The sequence below is a fragment of the Mauremys reevesii genome, linkage group 2 (assembly GCF_016161935.1).
Source record: "Mauremys reevesii isolate NIE-2019 linkage group 2, ASM1616193v1, whole genome shotgun sequence".
Lineage (NCBI taxonomy): Eukaryota > Metazoa > Chordata > Testudines > Geoemydidae > Mauremys > Mauremys reevesii.
Genome location: NC_052624.1, coordinates 22,679,896 through 22,703,842, shown reverse-complemented (window position 1 = coordinate 22,703,842; position 23,947 = coordinate 22,679,896). Strand labels below are relative to the sequence as shown.

General features: G+C 39.8%; 1 protein-coding gene across 7 annotated transcripts in view; it reads left to right on the top strand.

The window, feature by feature from the left end:
• Nucleotides 1-23,947, top strand: part of DIP2C (disco interacting protein 2 homolog C) — a 474,517-nt gene that overhangs the window by 263,875 nt on the left and 186,695 nt on the right. For 5 of the 7 annotated variants that reach the window (XM_039524924.1, XM_039524922.1, XM_039524926.1 and 2 more), the window contains exons 2-3: nucleotides 16,006-16,077; nucleotides 18,772-18,939. In XM_039524924.1, the coding sequence (XP_039380858.1) occupies nucleotides 16,006-16,077; nucleotides 18,772-18,939 (240 nt within the window). The remainder of the gene's footprint in view (nucleotides 1-16,005; nucleotides 16,078-18,771; nucleotides 18,940-23,947) is intronic. The other 2 variants (XM_039524928.1, XM_039524929.1) reach the window with 1 other exon arrangement.

Below are 23,947 nucleotides of genomic sequence, written 5' to 3'. Positions count from 1 at the left end.
CTCTAAGTATTCTCAGTTCAAAGGTGGCTCAAACAGTCCCCACAAGAGGTACCATTTATTTAGTTTCCTGATACATACCAGTCCTTTGTGCCCCAAGCAGTTCATTGTCTTTCTGCTGATTAACACAAAACAGAAACTTGGAGTTTTCATCCCTGCTGTGCTATACAGTCTGTCCTGCTTGGATAGGATTTTTCCAGGGCCACCCTACCTGGAGAGCCTTCTCTCACTCTCTCCTGCTTCTTCAGTTTTTTTTCCATGCTGACTCAGGGCCCTGCAGGAGCCTTCCTGGGGGAGGGATAGCTCAGTGGTTTGAGCATTGGCCTGCTAAACGCAGCGTTGTGAGTTCAATTCTTGAGGAGGCCACTTAGGGATCTGGGGCAAAATCAGTACTTGGTCCTGCTAGTGAAGGCAGCGGGCTGGACTCAATGACCTTTCAAGGTCCCTTCCAGTTCTAGGAGATTGGTATATCTCCAATTATTACCTATTACCTTCTTGCAATGTCTACTGACATAGCTGGAGCAGGCAGAGCTTCCCCCTGTTAATGCAACTTCCTGCCTTTTACCCTGGGGTTACCTGATTCAATCCAGATGTCACTCATCATATAATCAGGGCTGGTTTAGGCCCCAGCTCTCCAGCCCATGAGCCAATAAAAGCCATTACTTCACCCACATTGTTGTCTAATACCCTGTTACAGGGACATTCAATGAAATTAAACGTTGGCAAATTCAAAGCTGATAAAAAAAATACTTTTTCACACAATGCCTAGTTAGATGTGGACTCTTTGTCAAAAGAAGTTGTTGAGGCCAAGAATTTAGCAAGATTCAGAAAGGGATAGCATATTTATATGGATAACTATTATAATTCAAGATATTTTTGTTAAATACTAACTAAAATTTTGGAAAGGGCATAAAACTTCTTGCTGCAGGGTTTAAACCATTCTCTAACTATTAGAGACCGGGCTGAGACCTAGCAAGGGGCAGAGGGTTAGAGGGCAGATTATCCCACAGCTGCCTGTTGCAGGATTTTTACACCTTCCTCTGAAGTATCTGTTACTTGCCAATGTCAGAGACAGGATACTGGACTAAATCCAGTATGACAATTCCTATGTTTCTAACTATTGGCTCCAATCCTGGAAACATGTAACAGTAAAAATGAATACCTCCCTCTTGCATAGTTCTTTTTATCCAGAGATCTCAAAGAGCTTTACAGAGGTGGTAAGTGTCATTATCCACATTTTACAGATGGGGAGCTTTAAGCATCTGTGTAGTCCGGCTGGCTGTGCAAAAATGCAACACCTTGTGATTTTTGATTGTGAAGTATCAGGGGGTAGCCGTGTTAGTCTGTATCCACAAAAACAACAAGGAGTCCTGTGGCACCTTAAAGACTAACAGATTTAATTGGGCATAAGCTTTCATGGGTATAAAACCTCACTTCTTCGGATGCAAGTGAGGTTTTTTACCCACAAAAGCTTATGCCCAATTAAATCTGTTAGTCTTTAAGGTGCCACCGGACTCCTTGTTGATTGTGAAGGACTTCCAGGTTCCACGCCATGATTACCCTCTAAACACTGAAAACATAGAGACATCTTTGTCAAAAAAATGTTTTAGTTATCTTTTCAATATTTAACATACAAAATTTAAGACTCATTCAGGCCACGTCATCAGACAAGCAAATGATAACAGACAGCATAGGTGAAAACTGTTGAGGGTAAGAATCAGAAACAAACATTTATGCATCATCATTATAAGAAATGATACCTTTATCCACATTGTGAATAAAGAGAAAATACAGTAGCAGTGACACCAGATCAGAACCCTGAAGGGACCTGGTTGACTCAGGGGAGTTAACTATTACAAATTACCTACAGTAGAAGAAGCAGTTGGAAAGGTATGACGCAAGCCACTTCAGGGCAAGACCTTACATGGAAGACAATGAGAACATTATGATGAGGGATACTGAAGCTTGCAGTTGATAAATCAAGGTAAATGATGATGAGTCTTTTGAATGTGAAATAACCAAATAATTAAAGTATCAGAGGGGTAGCCGTGTTAGTCTGGATCTGTAAAAGCAGCAAAGAATCCTGTGGCACATTATAGACTAACAGACGTATTGGAGCATGCATCCGACGAAGTCGGTATTCAACCACTAAAGCTCATGCTCCAATATGTCTGTTAGTCTATAAAGTGCCACGGGGAGGAGGAATAGCTCAGTGGTTTGAGCATTGGCCTGCTAAACCCACAGTTGTGAGTTCAATCCTTGAGGGGGCCATTTAGGGAGCTGGGGCAAAAATCTGTCCAGGGATTGGTCCTGCTTTGAGCAGGGGGTTGGACTAGATGACCTCCTGAGGTCCCTTCCAACCCTGATATTCTATGACCCAATTGGTGGACTCTTTGCTGCTTTTACAAATAATTAAAGACTTTATGCAGTGCTATTGCTGCAGAACATTCAATTCTGAACCCACTCCCACAGTGATCAGACAGGGTATGGCCACAAATATGAAGCAAAGCTTGATTTAGAACAATATTTTCTAGCAGCTTACTAGCCGAGGAGAGTCAAGGGAGAGTGAAATTACTCAAATAGATTTCAGAGGCTGACTTTAAAGAGACATAGTGATAACTAAAGTCCATGTAGAAGGAGGGAAGATTCTGAAAAAGAAAGGAATTAATAAATCAAGGTATTTTAAAAACAAGTTCAGAAGAGTGGAAATAAGGAAATAGGAGTGTAACATGTGCCTAGAAAGGGCTCTGTTTGAGCAAAAGCACCTGTCTATGTAGATCATCTTGCAGAATTAGGGCCTAACTCTGCATTTGGGCACTGAAATCAGTGCATAGGTGCCAAACAGCTATTTGAACACACACCTCTGCAGGTCTGGACATCCTGGTTTCAGTGTCCAAGTTTGAAAACTGATCCCCATGTAATACTTATTTATGTTTTGTGTGTGGGGGTGTGACATTTAAATTATGCCAAAATCACAGTATTTCATATATAGTTACAGAAAACTAGGATATGTTGTGAATTCTCAGCCAAGATTTAATAAAGTGATGAAGAGAAATCTCTCATTACTTCACAAAATATAATGTTGTGCAATTTACTTCAGTTGTCAAAAATAAGTGAACACAGTTAATTTGTAATGCAGCACTGCTGATAGTCCTATCTGCTCCAGCCCACCTTGTTTTTTCAGTTCCTTGCTGATTCACAAAATGCAGTAATTCAAAATGGGTATCCCTCCAATCCATGTGTCTAGACGAGATGCGATACATCGATCCCCGCTAGATCGATCACTACCTGCCAATCCGGCAGGTAGTGTAGACATACCCTTAGAGTGACTGGCTTTAATTTACATGGTGACACTTCAACAATTCAGGAATTCCAAGAGATATGCTGATAGTTGTGGATGTTGAATTAATGATACTATAATGGTACCAAATATATTATCTTGATGTCTAATAGAACTTTAGAATTATTTTCCAATTATTTGAGAGGTAGGAGAAGGACAACACAGTAATATATTACACCTCTACCTCGATATAACGCTGTCCTTGGGAGCCAAAAAATCTTACCGCGTTATAGGTGAAACTGTGTTATATTGAACTTGCTCTGATCCACTGGAGTGCACAGCCCCGCCCCCCCGGAGCACTGCTTTACCGCATTACATCCAAATTTGTGTTATATCAGGTGGCATTATATCGAGGTAGCGGTGTATTTTGCAAATATAAAAAGAAAAAGTTTTTCAGAAAAAACCCCTCCAACCCAGAAGGTTTTTTCCTTTTATCTGTTTCATTTTTTAAAAACAAAGAAGGACATGTTTCAGTGAATATATTATACTTGAAAGGTTTTTTTAAACTAAATTAGGCTTTACTTACAACCTGTGAATGAAAATGTTAATAAATCTAAAAGGGAAGATATTTTTGTTTTTGTCTTTGCTTAGTAGGCCTATTAAGAAATTATAAAAACGTTCTATAACTATCTAGAAGCCTGAAGGGGAATTGGTGTAGTCTATGTTGATTGGTCACAGAGGCATGGATTAGAATCAGTTGTCATTAGATGTTGGAAAGGGAAGTGGGTACAGTTATGAGTTAGGAGGCTTGTTGACTAGAATCCATAAACTTGTGGAGACATGACAGGGCATCAGACTTCAGAGTGCTGAATTTACTACATAGTTGTTTCTCATCCTACCTGCAGGAAATGTGAAAGCTGCTGATCAATACGGCAAATAGGCAATTGCTGTTTAGTGATTATCAAAAAGCAACATAGGAATATCTGACTCATATTGACTACAATTGAAGGATGTATTAGAAAGCATGCAACTGAATGGACGTTGGTTACGAAAACAGCTAAATTTTCTAAAAAAAATTGTAAATATTGTCATGAGTTATTAAGTAGAGAGAGGGACTCATGCTCAGCTCACAAATGCAAAACATGCATTTCTTTTTAATTCTTCAAGATGGAATATGTCACATAATTAAACTGTCTACTAAAGTGGAAAAGCAGGATATTGAGTTTGATGATCCTCCAAGTGACACATTTTTATGTAATCGTTGTCTTCAGACATAGCCATAATGATAATTTAAGTTCCTGTTCCAGAACATCCTACAGCTCTTCTACAGTCTTCCACAACCACTATCAGCCTTATAATTGGCTGCTTAACAAAGGTGGAGTGATGCTCCAGTTTCCCAGTGAAATTTTGGAATACTTCATTTCTACATTTGCACCCAGCTATCGTAAGTAAGGTGATTACTCTGAGCACAAGGAGCATATCATTAAAACATAGGACACATTTTTATGCACAAGTCATTCTACAGAGAGGCACTAAATATACTAAAGCAATTGAAGGAGGCTTTGGAGGGACTTGACATGACATGCTGATGACACTATTGTTACAGTCTCTGAAATTTTGGCTTGATCAGACTAACAAAGACTTGAATGAAAAAATAACAAAATGATTCAGAGAAGCTGTGAAATCTTTCCTTTACTTTCCTGATATGACTGATCTCAAATAAAAGTCATATGATGAACCCAGAACAAGAAAAGCTGAAGCATGGTTGATTGGACATATTCTTGAGGTTATTCCTTCTCTTCCAGTGCTTAAAAATAGTAGATCCAGACTTCTACCTCAAATCTGTCTGTGAAGAAGCATGCATCACATTGTTTTGCATCAAAATGATAGAAAATCGTGGAAGTAAAATCACGGATGACAGGGCAGTTGAATTCAGAAGTTTGTCAATTTTTAAATGACTTGCAGTCATCTCAGCATCAGCCAAGCATGTTTTTAGCATATTTGGATTGATTTGGTCCAAACTTTGAAACAGGCAAAATGCTGAAAAAGCTAATAGTTAAAAGTGTATTTAAGGGTAGACACTGTATGCTTAGGTAGATGGTAAACAGGCAGCTTCATTCTTGATTTTACTTACAGTATTACAAGCTTTTCACTTTGGTCAACATGAATGTGTTTTTTTGTTTTTTGGTGTTGTTTTTTTTTGTTTGAGGTATAAACCTGCTTAGAGAGTGAGTCAAATGTGTTTCTGTTTTGTTTCATAAAACCAGCATTTTCCCCTTCCCCCACTACTCACAGTATTTTTTCAGTAGGTTTTTGGAGGGGTTGGGGAAAATCACAAACCTATTTAGCAGATCACCTAGCACGTTGCTATCTTAATCCTAATTGAGATGTCTGACTAGCATGTAATATAAATATTAAATAATACTAAGTAGAATTATTGGTATAATGTCTTCCTTTAGGGAGAATTTTCTAATTTGAAATTTAAAGCACATCTATTAGATAACATTATAAAGACTATTTTTACCTTTTTTGTATACATATTTTTCAGAATTACATTTTATTGTTATCTTTATCAGGATGTGACTGTTGCACTGTGTATATGCTAGTGACAGAGAGAGCATAACTAGAACTGGCAAATGCCCATTGGGGAACAGAAAAACTAGTGGAGAGATGAAAGATGAGCTTCCAGCAGCTGCAGAGTGGATATACACTTCCAGGGAGCCCCATAAGCCTTATAAAGGAAGGAAAACAACATTATGAAGGGTCCTAACGGCCATAAAATTCCAAAAATGGCAATGATTGCTTTCATTACATAAAGTGTTCGTTAAAGCTTTAAATAATGAAATAAACTTTAACACTGAGAATGGAAACCTTCACCATTAAACTCGTCTCTGTTTACTTTACAATAATCCCGGCCATAAAAGCAGTGCTTCACACATATTCCATTCTTGTGGAGCTCTGAAAAGCCTGTAGACCACACACTTCTCTTTCCTTAAAGCATTTACATATTCAACAAAATGTCCATAGGTGCTGGCTTCCAGCCCTGACCATGGCAATTTCTACTTGCAGGAAGATTGTCAGAATATGAGAAAACTTGAGTCAGGGATATGGAATTCCATGGAGTTTTTTGTTTTCACTGGCCTCAATTAGGCTACTTTTATGAGATCCAGGCATATTTTGGATTTTGAAAAAATGTGCAGAAATCTTTGAGTCCAGAAGGTAAGAAGGAAAACTGATCATAAAGGCTTTTGCGGTTCAGGGTGGAGAGAAAAAGGAGTTCTTTTCTGCCTAAAAAAGATTAATAATTGACTTAGCTGCTTAAAAATATATAAAACTGTATGTAAAACAAAAACGTAATATATGTAAAACAGACATGAAATTGTTATTTTTAAATGAGTAACAAAAAGTTCATTAGGTAGGAGCAGAAATAATTTTAAAATCCCAAGCAACTTCTTTTATTTGTTAGATAAAATATTGTTAGTTTTGATAATATAATCCATCAGTAGTGTCACCTGTTGAAAGATTTTTTGTTGGTTGCTTTATGAAGCACCTTTTGTAAACCCTTTAATATTTGTAGTTTGTAATATGTTTTAAGAACACTCCACTTCACCGATCACTGAAATACAGCCATTTTATTCTTTGTGTGTAACTTAGAAGAACAGAGTGTGTGTGTGTGTGTATGGGACAGCAAAATGTGGATAAAATTATCACTGAAACCTTTGAGCTATAATCTATTTTCCATGAAGGCCCTTGAGCAATATTGTAATTTACTGTATTGTTTGTAATGATCATATTTAAATCCAATTAAGTTTTCTGAACAGTTCAGTTTAGCAGTTTTCTTCCAATAATGTTTTTGATTAGCTTTCTAAACCACAAATGAGGTTAAATAGATAATACAAGAAAAGAAAACTATGTTCCTCAGTTATATATTTTTAGTTCATTAATGTACATTAAGCTATGAAATAAACCTGATTTATGTGAGTACATTTTTACTTTCTCCATCCAAAACAAAATCCTTTGTCTCTTCACATATTTTTGGAAGCCCTGACAGAGAGACTGTCTGCATCATGAGTGGGAGAAGTAAATGAGTCACAGTTCACTTTATGAGGAGCTTTGTTTCATTCAAATCCCTCTTGCCAAGATGCTGATACTGAACTTGAGTCATCAGCAGTAAACAAGTCATACTGAAAATTGAATCTTTTGAGCACAGAATAAATGTGGCGAAAGTTAAGACACTTATGCATGGACTCCGCTGCTCAGTACCTGGATTCGAGAGAAACTATTTCATTATTTCCTCTTCTGAGATTGTTCACAAGAGCCTTAAACTCAGTTGAAATGCCAGTCTCCAAAACTTCATTTTGTAGTATGCATGTCCAGTCAGAAAGGGCAACTTCAGTCTGGTTTTGAGGTCACTGAATTTTACATTGGGTTTTCAGTGTTCCAAGCAAGGTTTTACTTGTTCCTTACTTTTAGTGCTTTGGTTTACATCTCTTGTGCTGTGCAGGCTAAGGCGGGGGACAGAATTTAGCACCGGTGTACACGGGTTTTTTGTTTGTTTCTGAAATATTCAAATATTTTTCTGAAGCCCAGGAGACGTAGATGTTTTTAAAATAAAGTATCCCTTGATGTACCCTCTTTAAAACATCAGTGCTAGTGACAAGTAGATTAATACTCTTAGGATTGGTTACTTCAACTGTGAATGAAGAGAGATCAACAGTAGAACTGTTAGTCTAAAGAACAAATGCTAAAGACCAAGTATGTGCATAAGATGGCTTACTTTATTGAAGGCATTAATTTAATATAGACGAGTATAATATCTGTGTTATGTTAAGACTGACTCAGACACACATGGGCCCAATCTTGCTGCTATTGAAGTCTTTTGTGTTTGACCTCATTGCCTGCATGATTTGACTGTAGGGCCAAAATGTTCAATCTTTGAATGTCTAGAGTTAGGGGCATAGTTACCAGCACTGGCTCCCAGCGCTGGTGCACTGTCTACACTGGCACTTTACAGCGCTGAAACTTGCTGCGCTCATGGGGGTGATTATCAGAGGTGGTCAGCTCCCCACCAGCCTCATGGAAGTCTATGGGATCTGTGGTTATTTAGCACCTCTGAAAGTCAAGCCACTGGTTTCAAGTGCCTAAGTGTGGATTTAGGAGTCTAACTTTTTAGGCACCTATGTTAATTTTGGACCTTCTTTTTAGTGTATGAGTCAGAAAACACAACAGTGTCTACCTTAGTGTGAAAATATGAGCTACTGCCAGTGTCATGTAAATTGTAGTTTCTACATAATAATCTCATCTGTAAATTTCTTCTTCTGTCATATTGAGTCTATGAGGAGTAGTATGGGCACACAGGAGATTTGGTTTTATTGTTTACACAGTGAGATGGAGACATTTGGTGAACTTTTCCCTGTTTTCTGTGTAATATTGTTATCCTTCATCTACATAGGTTTGCCTCACGTATCATGGTAAAAATCCCTAAATCTGTATTCACAGCATGTTTGTAGTTATGATCAGCCAACCGATATTGCAATGCGAAACAAGACTTTGTATACAGAGATACCTACTTATCCCTGAAACGCTCCACTTCCTTTGAGCTAAGCACTGGCAGCCATGCTTCCATAGCACTAACATTTCTGATTCACTGGCTAGGTGAAAACTTAAACTTCTAAGTGCATTAGGGGAGGGAGGGAGATGTTGTTTAGATACTTTGAGTGAAAATGAAAGTGGAAAATGCACTTCTGTGGTCAAACACAATGTGACCTGTAAGCTGGTGCATCTTACTTGCCAAGGGGCTAGAAGGAATGAGTTGATGGGAGCTACTTTAACTTATACATGCTTTTCTTCCAACTCCTCAGCATATAATTTACAACATCAATCTTCATGGATTACCCTAGGTACCCTTAAAATTCCCTGATACCTACTGACACCTGCTTACTGACATTTAACTTATATGCCATCTCTGAATTGGACCCCCCAGTGATCATTGTTAAGGGACAGCAAAGCAAAATTGATGGAGGAAGGAGAAGACATAAATGTAAATTTCTGAAGAGGATGTAGGGTGGAATTCAAATAAGAAAAAATAAAAGGTCACTTTAGGATACTGTCAAATGAACTTAAAATTAACTTAAACTTCACCAAACTTAAACCTCACCAGATATTAATAGGATAATAATAATAAATATAGTAATAATATTTAGCACTCAGAGTACATTTTATCCATAGATGTCAAAGTAGATGAGCATTAGCACCCCTCATTTTGAAAGATAAGGAAATGTACGGCACAGAAAAGTTAAGTAAATTGGCCAAGACCAGACCGTGAATAGAGCACAGGTCTCCAGATTCCCCATCCTGTGACACATTCTACTGAATCACACACTCTCCTTTGAAACAGTGATTATTTCATTTATACTGTCCCTTTGATCCCACAATTAGCCATTTTCCCACTCTGTCTAGAATGGCCCCAATAAATCATTTCAGAATATTAACACCAGGACTATTCCTGGGCAGAATTGGTCAGCATTTTCCAAATTCAATTTTTCATCCATTTTTGTTTTTGTCAATTTCAAACTTTGACCAAAAAAGAACTGTAAGAGTATTTCAATGACATTTCCACTAAACTTTTTTCTAATCAGTTGACCAGCTCTATTCTTGGGTGAGGCTGCATAAACAAATCCAAATCTCTGGTTCTCTGCCATTTCCACTGTGATTTTGTTCACTGTCTTGCTTTGGTTTATTCATGCACATATGCAGGAGGTTGAAATCTTTAGGAATGTTGCTTTCTGAAACACTCACATAGCAAATAAGTAATTTCCTTATAGTGCCTGCTCACTGAAAGGAGCAAAGACACATGGTGCATGAAATCCTGGTCCCACTGGGAACTGGGTTTGTGTGAGCATGCTATACGCACAGTTGGTAGGTCAAAGTTCTGACCTGCCTTTTATGTCACTGATCCTTCAAGATGAAAGGAGTTAATTAAAAAAGAGAGGACAACATGGTACTCGTATTCTTTTTTGAAAGAAAACGTAGTCCAGCTGATGTTTTCCAGGTGATGAGATTTAGTTCTCTGTCTTACTATGTGAAAAGATCATGGGCTAGGTGAGCCCAACTACCAGCTAGGGGGTATTATGTACATGACATGCAGTAATTAATTTTGAGTTGAAAAAATAAGTAAGAGTTGTGATAAAAGCACAGTGAGAGTTCAGTTAGCTTTTGACCAGTTTCATTCATAAAATTAATGGTTGGTCAGTTAGTGTTTATGTTCTGAAGTCTGTCTACCTTAAACAACATTAAAATTTAATCCTGATAAATTGTTTCTGCCCACACCCCCACACCATATGGCACATCTGACTTCCATCTACTTCATAGCTATAATACTGATATCTACAGTGCATAGTTAATGTTTTTATTTTTTGCTTTCACATATTTTTGAGATTTGGTTGCCAGGGCAATGATGATTTTCTGTTTGCTCATTATTATCAAAAATTAATGATGTGTGTAAAATAGAATCTTGCTATTAATTGCAGGGAGCCAAATACAAAGATTTTTGTATTTTATTCCCACCCCAAAATATTTGTTTTGTTTTTTTCACTGGTCTTCTTCAACCCAAAATATTTTCTTCTCTTTAGTGTATTTCAGAAGTGTGAGTCTAAGGGAAGAAGTACACGAAAAAGTGTGAAAGAAAACATGTCCTGGCCAGTGGGTAGCAGCTGATGTTTTTCTTTCTGATTTTGGCATCAAAGAGACTATTTGTCTTCTTTATTTCTTTTACCAATTTATTCTGCAAATACAAGTGTTTTCAGACTTTTGTTCCGTGACAATAGAAATTCTATACGTATTTTTTTAAAAGCCTGTCTGAGGTAAGGGCCAGTATAAGAAGGCTATACTGTTGGAAAGACTACAAGAATCGTGTCCAGCATGTGAAGCCTGCAATACCAATATGAATGTATATGTACCATATGTGTAGAAGAGGAATGAGTATTTTAACTAACCTGTTGTCTGCAGTTTCTTCTTTAAAATGAAATTACGAACTAACTGTACTGCACCTAACAAAGTGGAGCTCCAATTCTGATTAGGGTCTGTGTGTGCTACCGTAAAAGCAGTAATAACATAATAAACAAAGTGAAAAGAAATATGCACTCAGATTGAGAGAGAGATGTCTGGAATGCTTAAGGATTCAATCCGTTTTTATCAATTTCAAAAAGAAAATTGGTTCATATTCTATACTTTAGTAAATCTAAATAAATGTTAAAGCCAAACCATTTTAATGCAGCAATATACACAGTAGGTCTCTTCGACTAGTCTGTGAGAGGCTGATGATTACTATGCAGGCTGCACATTTCTGATTAGTCTCAATGTAAGCCAGAAATATTAACTTAATGGGGATTTTTTTTAAAGATTTGTTTTTATTTTGTCTTGTTTTGTTTTTCGGGGAGAGAGGATGGCTCAGAGTGTTGGTAATAGGAGATGGAGCCTTTTGCCTCTAGGTCACTGATGGGAACCCTTCCTAAGAATTGACCTTTCATCTAATGACAACTGTTACCATCTGATGGCTGTTTGGTCTGTGCAAAATGAGTTTAGTGGTCTCAGAGCAAGTCCCAAAAGCTGTATCCATACAGCTGGTGTTGGTTAGCACCCAGTCATAGTGGAATGGCTAGAGTTTAAATGATTTTAAGCAAATATCGTGGTTCCTCCAACTTATGGTTGAGTATATGAGGGGGGCACTGTGGAGAAATGTACACTTGCTGTTGCTCCTGTTTTGTGGGCTACATTCTCCAGGGCTATCAACCTGATAAACTCACAATTCCAGTAATACTGTTACTGTGACACTTCCCAGGGATCCCAGGTGGCATCTCAGCACCACCTGCCTGTATGAGGCATCCTTACCTGTGCCTGCAGTGGATCAGCTTCCTGAATCCACCAGCCTCTGGCAACACAAGCACTACTTTCCAGGCCTCCCTCTCTCTGTACAGGTTGCAACAGGCATACTCCAATCCATATCCTCAGTGTTCCCTGCAGCATCCAGCCCCTTATTCAGTGAACACTCACAGAATTACCAGGCCTGCTGTCCCAAGGGAACAGAACGTGGCAGCTTGTAAGATTCCGCTTGGGAGTGACCAATGTTCCCTCTAATTTTTCCCATGCATGTGTGGAATTAATTTTGTTATGTGCACCAATATGGAGGTGATGTGTGGTGTGGGTAGGGCCGAGGGGTTCGGAGTATGGGAGAGAGTTCAGGGCTGGGGCAGAGGGTTGGGGTGGGGTGGGGGGTGAGGGCTCTAGGGTGGGGCTGAAGATGCGGGTTTGGGGTGCAGGCTGCCCTGGGGTTATGGCGGGGAGAGAGGATTCCCCCCAGCTCTCTCTCCCTGCAGCAGCACCTGGGCTGGGGAGGGAGGTGCCTCTCTTCTGGCTTCACAGCTTAGAGGGAACTTAGCTTGGGACCAGCACTTTGCTTAACACACAGTTCATAGGTAGGTTTATAGTGAAAACAAGGATAAGTTTATTATCAAAGATTCCAGATTCTAGTAATAGTGAGCAAGAATATTGGAAACAAATGGTTACATATAAAACAAAATAACATGCTTTCTACAGACTAAACTTGACCAACAGATTCACCTCCTGTCTGATTTCAGAGTGGTAGCCGTGTTAGTCTGCATCAGCAAAAACAACAAGGAGTCCTTGTGGCACCTTAGAGACTAACACAGATGAAGTGGGTTTTAGCTCCTGTCTGAAGAAGTTTTATTTCATCCAAAGTTCTCTTCAGCATTTTCAACCAGGGCCATCTGAGATCCCATTTTCATGAAGCAAAATCTCTGTCTTTTTACTTCGTCAGTGAAGGCTGCCTGGGTATCGTCTCTGCTCCCCTCTCCAGTTATTATCTAACAAACCTTTAAAGCGCCTCTCCAGATAAGGTTCTTCCTTCCCTGCAGCGTCTCTCTCTCTCTGTTAGTTTCTCTCTGAAGTTTTTACAGTCCTTCATTTGCATTTGGTTCAGGCTGATGATAAACAGTGAGGTGGCAAAGTTTGCAGATGATACTAAACTACTCAAGATAGTTAAGACCAAAGCAGATTGTGAAGAACTTCGAAAAGATTTCACAAAACTAAGTGATTGGGCAACAAAATGGCAAATGAAATTTAATGTGGATAAATGTAAAGTAATGCACGTTGGAAAAAATAACCCCAACTATACATACAACATGATGGGGGCTAATTTAGCTACAACGAGTCAGGAAAAAGATCTTGGAGTCATGTGGATAGTTCTCTGAAGATGTCCACGCAGTGTGCAGAGCCGGTCAAAAAAGCAAACAGGATGTTAGGAATCATTAAAAAGGGGATAGAAAATAAGACTGAGAATATATTATTGCCCTTATATAAATCCATGGTACGCCCACATCTCGAATACTGTGTACAGATGTGGTCTCCTCACCTCAAAAAAGATATTCTAGCACTAGAAAAGGTTCAGAAAAGGGCAACTAAAATGATTAGGGGTTTAGAGAGGGTCCCATACGAGGAAAGATTAAAGAGGCTAGGACTCTTCAGCTTGGAAAAGAGAAGACTAAGGGGGGACGTGATAGAGGTATATAAAATCATGAGTGATGTTGAGAAAGTGGATAAGGAAAAGTTATTTACTTATTCCCATAATACAAGAACTAGGGGTCACCAAATGAAATTAATAGGCAGCAGGTTTAAAACAAATAAAAGGAAGTTCTTCTTCACGCAGCGCACAGTCAACTTGTGGAACTCCTTACCTGAGGAGGTTGTGAAGGCTAGGACTATAACAATGTTTAAAAGGGGACTGGATAAATTCATGGGGGCTAAGTCCATAGATGGCTATTAGGCAGGATGGGTAGGAATGGTGTCCCTAGCCTCTGTTCGTCAGAGGATGGAGATGGATGGCAGGAGAGAGATCACTTGATCATTGCCTGTTAGGTTCACTCCCTCTGGAGCACCTGGCATTGGCCACTGTCGGTAGACAGATACTGGGCTAGATGGACCTTTGGTCTGACCCGGTACGGCCTTTCTTATGTTCTTATGTTCTTATATGAAAACCATTATGCATGAAACAATACTCAGTTTATAGACAGATGAATAAACGTATCTTGTCTAACAGAAAACCTGTTTTTCACCTTTGCTGGTGATCAGTACCTACAGACTTTAAGAACAAATTATTTTGATGGCTAGAGTGACACAAGCTTTTAGTCAAGACCTCACATGTCACTCTGGTGAACTAGAATATACATACCAGGCCCATAAAAGGCCTGTAACCCCTATGTATCTCCTTGCCAGTTGGCATTAAAGGATTTTTGGGTCACAGTTACTAACGCTTTGCTTTATCATGTGTCTCACAATATTTGGTATTATATTTAAAGCCTCAGCTCCTGGAATCCTGTGATTATGTGGGACTCTCAGGGTTGTTATTTTTATTTATGAAGTATCAGAGGGGTAGCTGCGTTAGTCTGGATCTGTAAAAAGAGACAGAGTCCTGTGGCACCTTATAGATTAACAGACGTATTGGCGCATAAGCTTTCATGGGTGACAAAATTCACCCACGAAAGCTTATGCTCCAATACGTCTGTTAGTCTATAAGGTGCCACAGGACTCTTTGTTGCTTTTTATTTATAAAGTAGATTTCTAGCCCTTATGGTTACAGAGCAAAGTTTTAAAACAAACCCAGGTGTACCCCAAAGATTCATAAAATAGAAAGCAACAGCGCCACCCCCACCAAATTTGTTATTCTTAAAATCTTTTTTTTTTAAGCCAGTCTCATTTTTGAACACTTGGAGGATTAGCCACACTGAAATTATTAAATAAATCTATTTTTGTAAAAAGACAAAATGCAGATTTTAATTATCTTTAATTCAATATTTTAATTATGTTTAACTATATAGTTTGAACAGTAAATAGAGATGGGAGACCCCTCTCCACTTTTAACTAGACAGAAAACATATGCTCTCCTCCAGCCTCCCCTTATCTGCCATTTCTTTGTGGAACACCTTTGTTGAAAAGCTTTTAAATCTTTATCTTTTAAAAATTGTCATCTGTGGAAAATGCAGATGCAGTAAATAGACATATCAATTAAGCGGGTTTATGGGGTATTCAAGCCCTTGGACAATTGAGTCTGGAAGTTTCAAGATGCTTTTTATGCTGTGTTAGGCAGAGACTCTAGAAGACATAACACTATTTGACAGTGGATGTTTGGTGGGTTTGCTGCATTGTTTTTCTTAAAGTGGTGCTTAGGAGCTAAGCCAAATGTTTACATTACAGCAGCAGTGTAGCAGCACTTTGAAATCTTTTGTGGCCTACATGCTTAATTAGAAAAATCTCATTAATGACAGAAAATGCTAATCTGTAATGAGTTTTGCTAGCCATTACAGGCCCAAGTATTCTATATAATCCATTGTTGATTAACTTAATGAAGGTCTATGTAGTTTTTGAAAGCCTTGTGTGACAACATATCAAAATGAGATTGAAACACTGTGCTTCTGTACCCCACTGCTGGAATAAATCAAGGCTAGCTGTTTACTTGCCAAAATGGTATAAATTAGTTCTTTCTGGGTAGAATGATCGTGCCAGAATGAATGATCATACTGTGTTTTCATTTGTTCATTATAATTGTCAAGAGAAACAGAGAGTGCAGTGGTGGTGAAGCATATGGTACTTCCGTTAAGCAGCTAGACTGTGTCTTTTTCCAAGTCTTATTGATTTTCCTTTTCTTTTCTTGGCAGGTGACATCACACAGAAGGGATATGAAAAGAAGAGATCAAAATTAATTGGGGCATACCTGCCACAACCTCCAGGTATGTATAGCTGTGCCAGCAGTGTATGAAGTTGTCAAGTACATAGATAGCTACCAGAATAAAAATCTGTATATTGGAAGGAGTATCTGTGGCAGAAGCAAACCTGTTTGTTATGCATTGTATATACAGAGCTCCCATCATCCTTTTGTGTATACATATATGTCTGCCTGGATGTGTTTACATTTTATACATATATTACTGTGGGATGCCCAGACATACATGGCCAGGAAATAAACTAGCCATGGCTCTTGAGTTAGCCATTATTTATTCCAATGAATGAAAAAATAACCCTACAAAACTGTCATAACCCTCTAACACTTAAGCCAAACAAAGGTCTCCGAACAGTGGGGAAAAGGAGTTAGGCTTGACACAGACTGCTTATCAGTACTAGGGCTTGCTCCATTGCAGGACTTCCAGCCTAAGTCCGTCACGCCTGAAGACAAGAGAAACAGTCATCCCCCACAGCTCAACTTGGGCCAGATTCCTACAATATTGGCAAGCACCTGTGATCCTTTCTAGAGACCTGGGTTAACCCTTTCCTTGCTTCCCTAGGAATGCGACACATATCAAAACTAGACTCACCCACAGGCATACACAGACACCCAGACCGTATATAGTACACATTGGTTTAATTCGTAATTTGAGTATTCCATATGTAAATTAAGAAAAGAAATATTTCACATCATCTTCTCCAGTGCTGCACTGATTTTTTTTTCATGTGAGACCACTGAATCGTGAAGTCAAATATGGATTTGTGTACATCAACATAAGTCCCAGTCTTGTAATAGGATCCATGCAAGACTCTTGTATTTGTACAGAGTCCAGTGACCTCAGTGGGGCTCCACTCAGTCATCGGTATCTACCTACACTAATCTTATGGACCATAGTTCAGATCTTCCTTACAAAATTCTGGGTAATTACCGTAAGGTGTAGTTTAGGGTTTATGTTTAATCTGCTCACACGTACATACTACAGCAAGATGTTGTTTTTGTGTCCTTGGACTTTACTGGCTTTGCCCCCAAAGTTCAGGAGATCTAAAAAACAATAATAATAAAAAAGCTTGGCATTACAGACCTAGCTGTTGCCGTCCCAGCTCTCCAGAAAGGTGCAGCATGATTTGGGGGTGCTCTTGACATTTGCTAGCTGTTGGGAACAGCTATAAAACTAGACAGATCAAACAAAACACCCCATAATCCTACAAGATTCCTAAACTTCTGCGCAGTCAGCATTTTTACTAAACTATTGAAGTGTATACAACACTTCAAAATCTGCTTCACTGAAACCTGTGTACTCTGTGCACCTCTACTCACTCCCCCATTACCTCCTTAAAATCTTCTGCAAACTGGTATAATTCATATTTTTATTAGTAGTATTTACTGAGCACTGTCAATTGTCCTGCTGTCTCTCAGCTTGTTCTCCAAAGAGCTTTCCATTTCCGGGGCAAACTATATCCTCCAAAGCTGACACCCATGTAATGTGGAAAGAGATGAGGCAGAGAACCCTTTGGGATGAACCTACAAAGAGTTTCCTTCAAATCCGCTCCTCAGGGAGCTAGAGTTTGGCAATCTGTGGTGAAGGCAGAGGGTCTTTGGATCCTCACCAACTGGTACGGTTTCTGCAGAGGTTGTTTACCCATTGGTTAAGCAGCCTACACAAAATTGTCATCAGTGAAGGAGGTGGCCTAGTGCTGCTTTATTCAGATGCTGAACTCTCAGTGGATATCCTCTGCCTTTGGAAGGGGAGAGAGGCTCTTCCCCCTCTCCTCCAAAATCCTGCAATGGACCCAGCGGGGCTTCCTGTGACTGGAGGAAGAGAGGAACCATGCTGCAGAGATGGCATTGCTTCCTTTTGCATTCCTCCATCTAGATCCAGTGGAGCCGAGTCCCCTTTGCTTGCAAAAGTGGGCAGGGAAATTTGGCTCTAAATTGGTTCAGCATTACAATGAATGATTTTATTGCACTAAGGACATTACAAGTGTAAAATTACAGTATATTCCTGCTGTAACTGAGATTATTTATGCTTTAGGTCTCTGCTGTGTTTGTAGTTTTCTGTTTGTTTTGTTTTTTCCCCACTTTGTTGCTTTTAAAACAAAATTGATAAAGAGATATTGTGGTATTTTTCCTCTCAGCCTTTACTTAGCTGAATGGCTGAGGGTCCCTGCTTCCTGCCTGGGGAGATGAATCTTCTCCAAATGGGGCTGCCTCCTGTAGGTGCTTGTTAAGACCTCTTGAACATTGCTGTCCTATTATCCAATACGTCACTCATTTGTTTATTGTACTCTGTTTTCATGGGGAACTGCAAACATTTATAAGGTTTGGTACTAGAACTCTCTATTATAAGGGGAGGATGTTTTAGAAATATTAACAATATTCACAGTACATTTTTGGTGGGAGCCAGGGCGTGGGAAAGGGATGGGATCTGCATTTTTTGCAACTGCGCCTACCAAACGGAAAGTAAATCAAAAGGCAGTTCCCCTCTGTTCCAGCATCCAGTCCTCCTGCTGCTGCTTTGCTAACATTACTAACACCAATGTTGGCAGAGCGGAACACGGATCATGTGGCTCCGTGAGTGTACCGTAGTGTCTGTTTGTATGTGTGTGTGCTGTACTGCATGGGGGCAGCCGCTCCATTCGTTGCTGTAACAAATGTAAAAAAACTAAACGTGAATTAATTAGTTTTTTTCAACTTGTTACAGCAGCGAATGGAGCTGCCGCGGTACGGTGTAGACTGCAACACAGTGAAGGAGCCGCAAGAAGAATGCTCCGCACTGCCAACTTTGGGGTCTGTGACATCCGGGAAGCAGCAGCTAGAGAGCGAGCGGCCAGCACAGCAGGAAACCGGCCCCTCTTTTACTTTCGTTTTGGTGAGCACAAGAAATGTATATTTTCACGTGGATATTTGTTTATAAGCGTCCCTCTCCTGAAGGCCTCTGGGCATCCACTACAATAAAGTACACAAACATGGTTAATGGAAAAGCAACATGGCCTAAGACAACACTTGGAAACCTATAACTAACCATGTCCAAATAAGAATGAAGTAAAAAATCACTGTTCTTATGAATAACTGAAAAGAACCGAGTGTCTCTAGCATCTCCCAGATGGATGCTGCAGAGGGGGTTTCGTACAATAAAGTGGTTAAAGCATAGGAGACTGACAGGGCTTCTAGTTCTGGCTGTACCACTGACTTGCTGTATATAACTCAGTCAAACCCCAGTGCTCAGCCCTCTGGATGGTGCTGTAGAAGTCTGACGTAGTGCACATGCCCTCTGTAGGGGTCAGAATTCATCCCTTTCCTGCTGTTTGACATACAAATCATTAGTAAGTCAACAAAGAGCCTAGGATTCCTAGTTCTTGGCTTGTCGATTCCAGGAAGGACATGCATTGAAGCTTCCTTCTTTCCTTTGTATGTCCTCTGTCCAGGCGTGAAATTGCTGAAGATGATGTGGGATGGGGCTGCCTTCTGCTCTTGTCTCTAGGATAATTCATTAACTCCTTCATGCTCTGGTGCACCGTGGAGCTTGTCCATCCCCCCACAGACATATCTAGATGAGGAGAGCATTCCAAACTCCCAGAAACGCAGTGGAGTAGGCCCTGCCTGAGGTCCTCTCAGGATTTTGTTCTGGAAGCTGAGCAGCTGCCGCTCCCCCAACTGCACTTGTTGTGACTACAAGCACACCGTAACGGAGATGGTCTCTCCCACAGAATGCTCCCATATTCTCATCAGATCAATGATTATGAGTACAATAAAACTACAGAAAGAATACAATATTAAGGCCTAAGGCTAATCAGCTGTGGATCTTCACTATGTTATCAGTTTCCTGTTAATGTCAAGTAGCGTTGCTCATTGATTCAGAGCACTGGTCTAAGTTCTAATCCAGGCTATGGCAAGTTTTCTCTCTGCAGCCTTGAGCAACTCTCTCAGCCTCAATTTCACCATAATACTTACCTGGGTGTTGCAGGGATTAAAAGAGTTAATGATTTTGTACCATTAAAAGTGTTACATGTTGTTAATAATACTACTGAAAGCAGATGGATGCAAATTAGTGGGGGTGTTTCAGTTGTGTTCAGTAGTCTCAGAAAAAGGCTGCTGTCACTTTTTCTTGGGAAAACAAAACAATTCTACCACGTAACTTTTGTTTCCTCAAGCTGTATTTGCCAGAACATCAATTAGAGGTGCAGATGTTCTGTGCACATGATTGTTTTCATTTTAAATTTGTTTTATAACTGTTGAATATCTGGTTTGGGAACCTTTGTATTATGCCACTTTCCTTATTTGATAAACTGAAGCTAGCAAATTAAAACCATAGCACACTTCTTGTACTGCTAAATTAGGAAAGGAGCACAGTGAGTTTCCCTAAAACATTTGGGGGCATTTTCTGCCTGGTATGGATGTGGGAATAGGAGGGGAAGAGTTGTAATGTGATCTAGCCAGTGGTTCTCAAAGCCGGTCCGCTGCTTGTTCAGGGAAAGCCCCTGGCGGGCCGGGCGGTTTGTTTACCTGCCGCGTCCGCAGGTTCGGCCAATTGCGGCTCCCACTGGCCATGGTTCGCTGCTCCAGGCCAATGGGGGCTGCGGGAAGGGCAGCCAGCACATCCCTTGGCCTGCGGTGCTTCCTGCAGCCCCCATTGGCCTGGGACGGCGAACCGCGGCCAGTGGGAGCCGCGATTGGCAGAACCTGCAGATGTGGCAGGTAAACAAACCAGTCCGGCCCGCCAGGGGCTTTCCCTGAACAAGCAGCGGACCGGCTTTGAGAACCACTGATCTAGTGGATTAGATTCAGCCTGGGAGCCCTTGACTTCAGTAGGAGTTGAGGGTGTTATACATCTTGCTGTTTCAGGCCTTAAATGACTTCCCAAAGATTACTTGGCAACAAGGTGACCAGACAGCAAATGTGAAAAATTGGGATGGGGGTGGGGAGTAATAGGAGCCTATATAAGAAAAAGACTCAAAAATCGGGACAGTCCCTATAAAATCAGAGCATCTGGTCACCCTACTTGGCAAGTTAGTATGTTGTAAAGTAGGGGGTAGGATATTTACAGGGGCTGAAATCTGGAAATATAAAGGGTATAAGAATTAAACCAGGCCTGTTTCCCTGTTTTACAGATTCAGCAACTGAGCCTTGGCAGAACGAAGTAACTTGCCGGAAAGACGCTGTGAATCAGCTTGGCAGATAGGGGACCAGGGTTCTAATCCTCTCTGCCATGCTGATTTAGACCATGACCATATGCAAGTCACTTAATTTCTTAGCCTCAGCCTCCCCCACTTGTAAAATGGGGGTGGTGACCTTGATCTTCCCTCCCAGGCCTTCTGCTCAAGGAGCGGTTCTGACTGCTAACAGCTGAATGATTTCTTCTTACATTAGAGTTTTTTTCAGAATAGTTTTCTGAAGATTATCTTGATTAGCCCAATCAGTCAATTCTATGTATGATAGTGTGTGGGCAGCTGAGTGTGTGCTAGGAGCCCTCCCTGGAAGAAAGATAACGAAATTACCTGCATCCCATGTAAGCTGTGCTTTTGCCCAATTTATTTTCATCATGTTGCCAGGAAATTTGCTTATTCACAGCACAGACAGAAGGTGTTGTCATCAATTAAGCTTTCAGGCTAACAGTTTGAACATGGGTGGTTCATTCTCTCTTAATCAAATGCTGTGTCTCTGCTAAACTCTTTTTCATAATTTCCTATCATTGCTGCCACCAATGTAGTTCCATTTGTGACAGCAACAGAGTAGCCCAGCCACCAGTGCTTTAATTATTCTGCCTAATTAAAATGTGAAACAAAGTGATTATAATGGCAACAACCACTCCTTCCATAGATCTATGAGAACACTGGAGCACCACCAGTATAGAATGGCAGGAAATGTTAAGAAAAAGTCTATTGTAAAGAAGCCCTAGGAAACAGTTTGCATATAAGACCCCCTACAATTCTGTATGTGGAAGTAGTTTTCTGTTTAAATTAAAGCGAACATCTCCTTGCTTGTGTTATTAATTTCAACTTTTTTTACATCAAATTTGCTATTTACTGTTAATGTTGTTTACCCTGTGCACATTACTCATCTTGGACAATGGAAGTAAACTAGTCTATTTCGCTTTTGGTTTGTCATGCACAAGGATAGCACTGCATACAGTTCGGTTGCAAAGACTGCAAGATGTTTAAAGCTTGATTCTGGGATTAAAATAATTCAGAGCTACTTGTACATGCACTAATAATATTTTAACATTTATGGGGAAATGTTCATCGATTGACCTCAAAGCCCTTTACAAAGATGGGTATGGGTGGGATCTGCAAAAGCACCTAAGTGTGTTAGGAGCACAAATCCCATGTAACTTTCACTTAGGGTAGGACTTTCAAAAGAACCTTAGTGTCATCAGTCCCATTTTAGGAATATGACTAAGGCTATGTCTACACTACAAGCTAGGTGTGTTATTCTCCTGCTCACATACACATACTTGTGCTATCTCTCATCCAGCTAGCACAAGCATAAATACAGTGTGACTGCAGTAGCACCTATAACGGCACCAGAGGCATGGCTGAGCCATGCTGAGTACAAACCAGTGGGTGTATACTTGGCACGCGTCAGACGTTCCTCCACTGCCACTACCACATACTACTGCAGCTACACTGCTGTTTAAACTCGCTCTAGCTTGGTGAGAGAGAAAGCGAGTATTGTGTACACGAGCAGGGGAATCACATCCCTAGCTCATAGTCTAGATATAGCCAAAGGCACAGAAAGGCAAAGCGACTTGCTGGTAAATCTTAATTTCCTACAGCCTAATTGTTGGCTTATATCAACCTGATGGTTTATTGAATCAGATTTGATTTATGAAGGCATATGAGAATCACAGAGCCATGCCACCATTTCTACAATTTATATCAAATTTATGACTGCTCTTTTGCCATGTTAATTGAGAACCCATTTGCAATCATATCTGTGAGCTGAAATAAATATGGAAGGTAACCTAGTCCAGTTGATGTTTCATCAGGAGTACTGCACCACTATGCTTACAAAGAGTATAGAGGCCGGAGTATCTCTTACATATCATTTGTAGGTGAATATACATGAATATTTAGCATGGGCTGTCATAGTTTCCAGGGAAGTTACTGTTTACTTGTATTATAGCAATATGCGATGTAACAAATACAATTGTGGAGGCATGACATTTAACACATATATACACCGTACAATGCATTCATCACACAGCTTTGATTTAAAGACACAACAATCACTTAAGAGAAGCTCTGTAAAGCGATTGATCTAATAGTAAATAATATTTTAAACTGTGTTCCAAATGTCACTTGCCTTTCCCCCTCTTCCCCCAGTCCCTGAAGTTGTTGGATTTGTCTACAGCTGAATCTCCCAGGGTTTTATATATAATAGGTTAGTTTTGGAAGAAGAAATTCAACCTCTGCTTAAGAATGCCTTCTGTCTTTCTTAAATTAGTTGCTTCAGCTTTTAAATATGTTTTAAATAAAAGATTTTGATAGAGTCAGCTCAAAGTAATAAAAGAAACGTCAAAGACATTTGTCAGCTATAGCAAAAGAAACAATTGCCCTCTATCTGATAGGGCAAAGCAGCTGCCACCACACAGGATGCATTATCAGCACTTAGCACTACAATTAAACTACAACCAAGAAGCAATAAAGACTGGAAAGGAGGCAGAAGAGGTGAAGGAGAACTAGGAAAGGGCATGGAGACTATCTCTAGTTTCATGCATTCCGTGTATATATTTTATAATGATGTTAACAACTTGCAATATATTTCTTAAATAGCTGTTATCTAAGGTTATATTCCTCAATATTGCTTTGTAAGCTAAAGTCAGTAGATGCAGTAGAAAAAGCAGTTAACAGCTGATGACATTTGAGTTAAAATCAAGG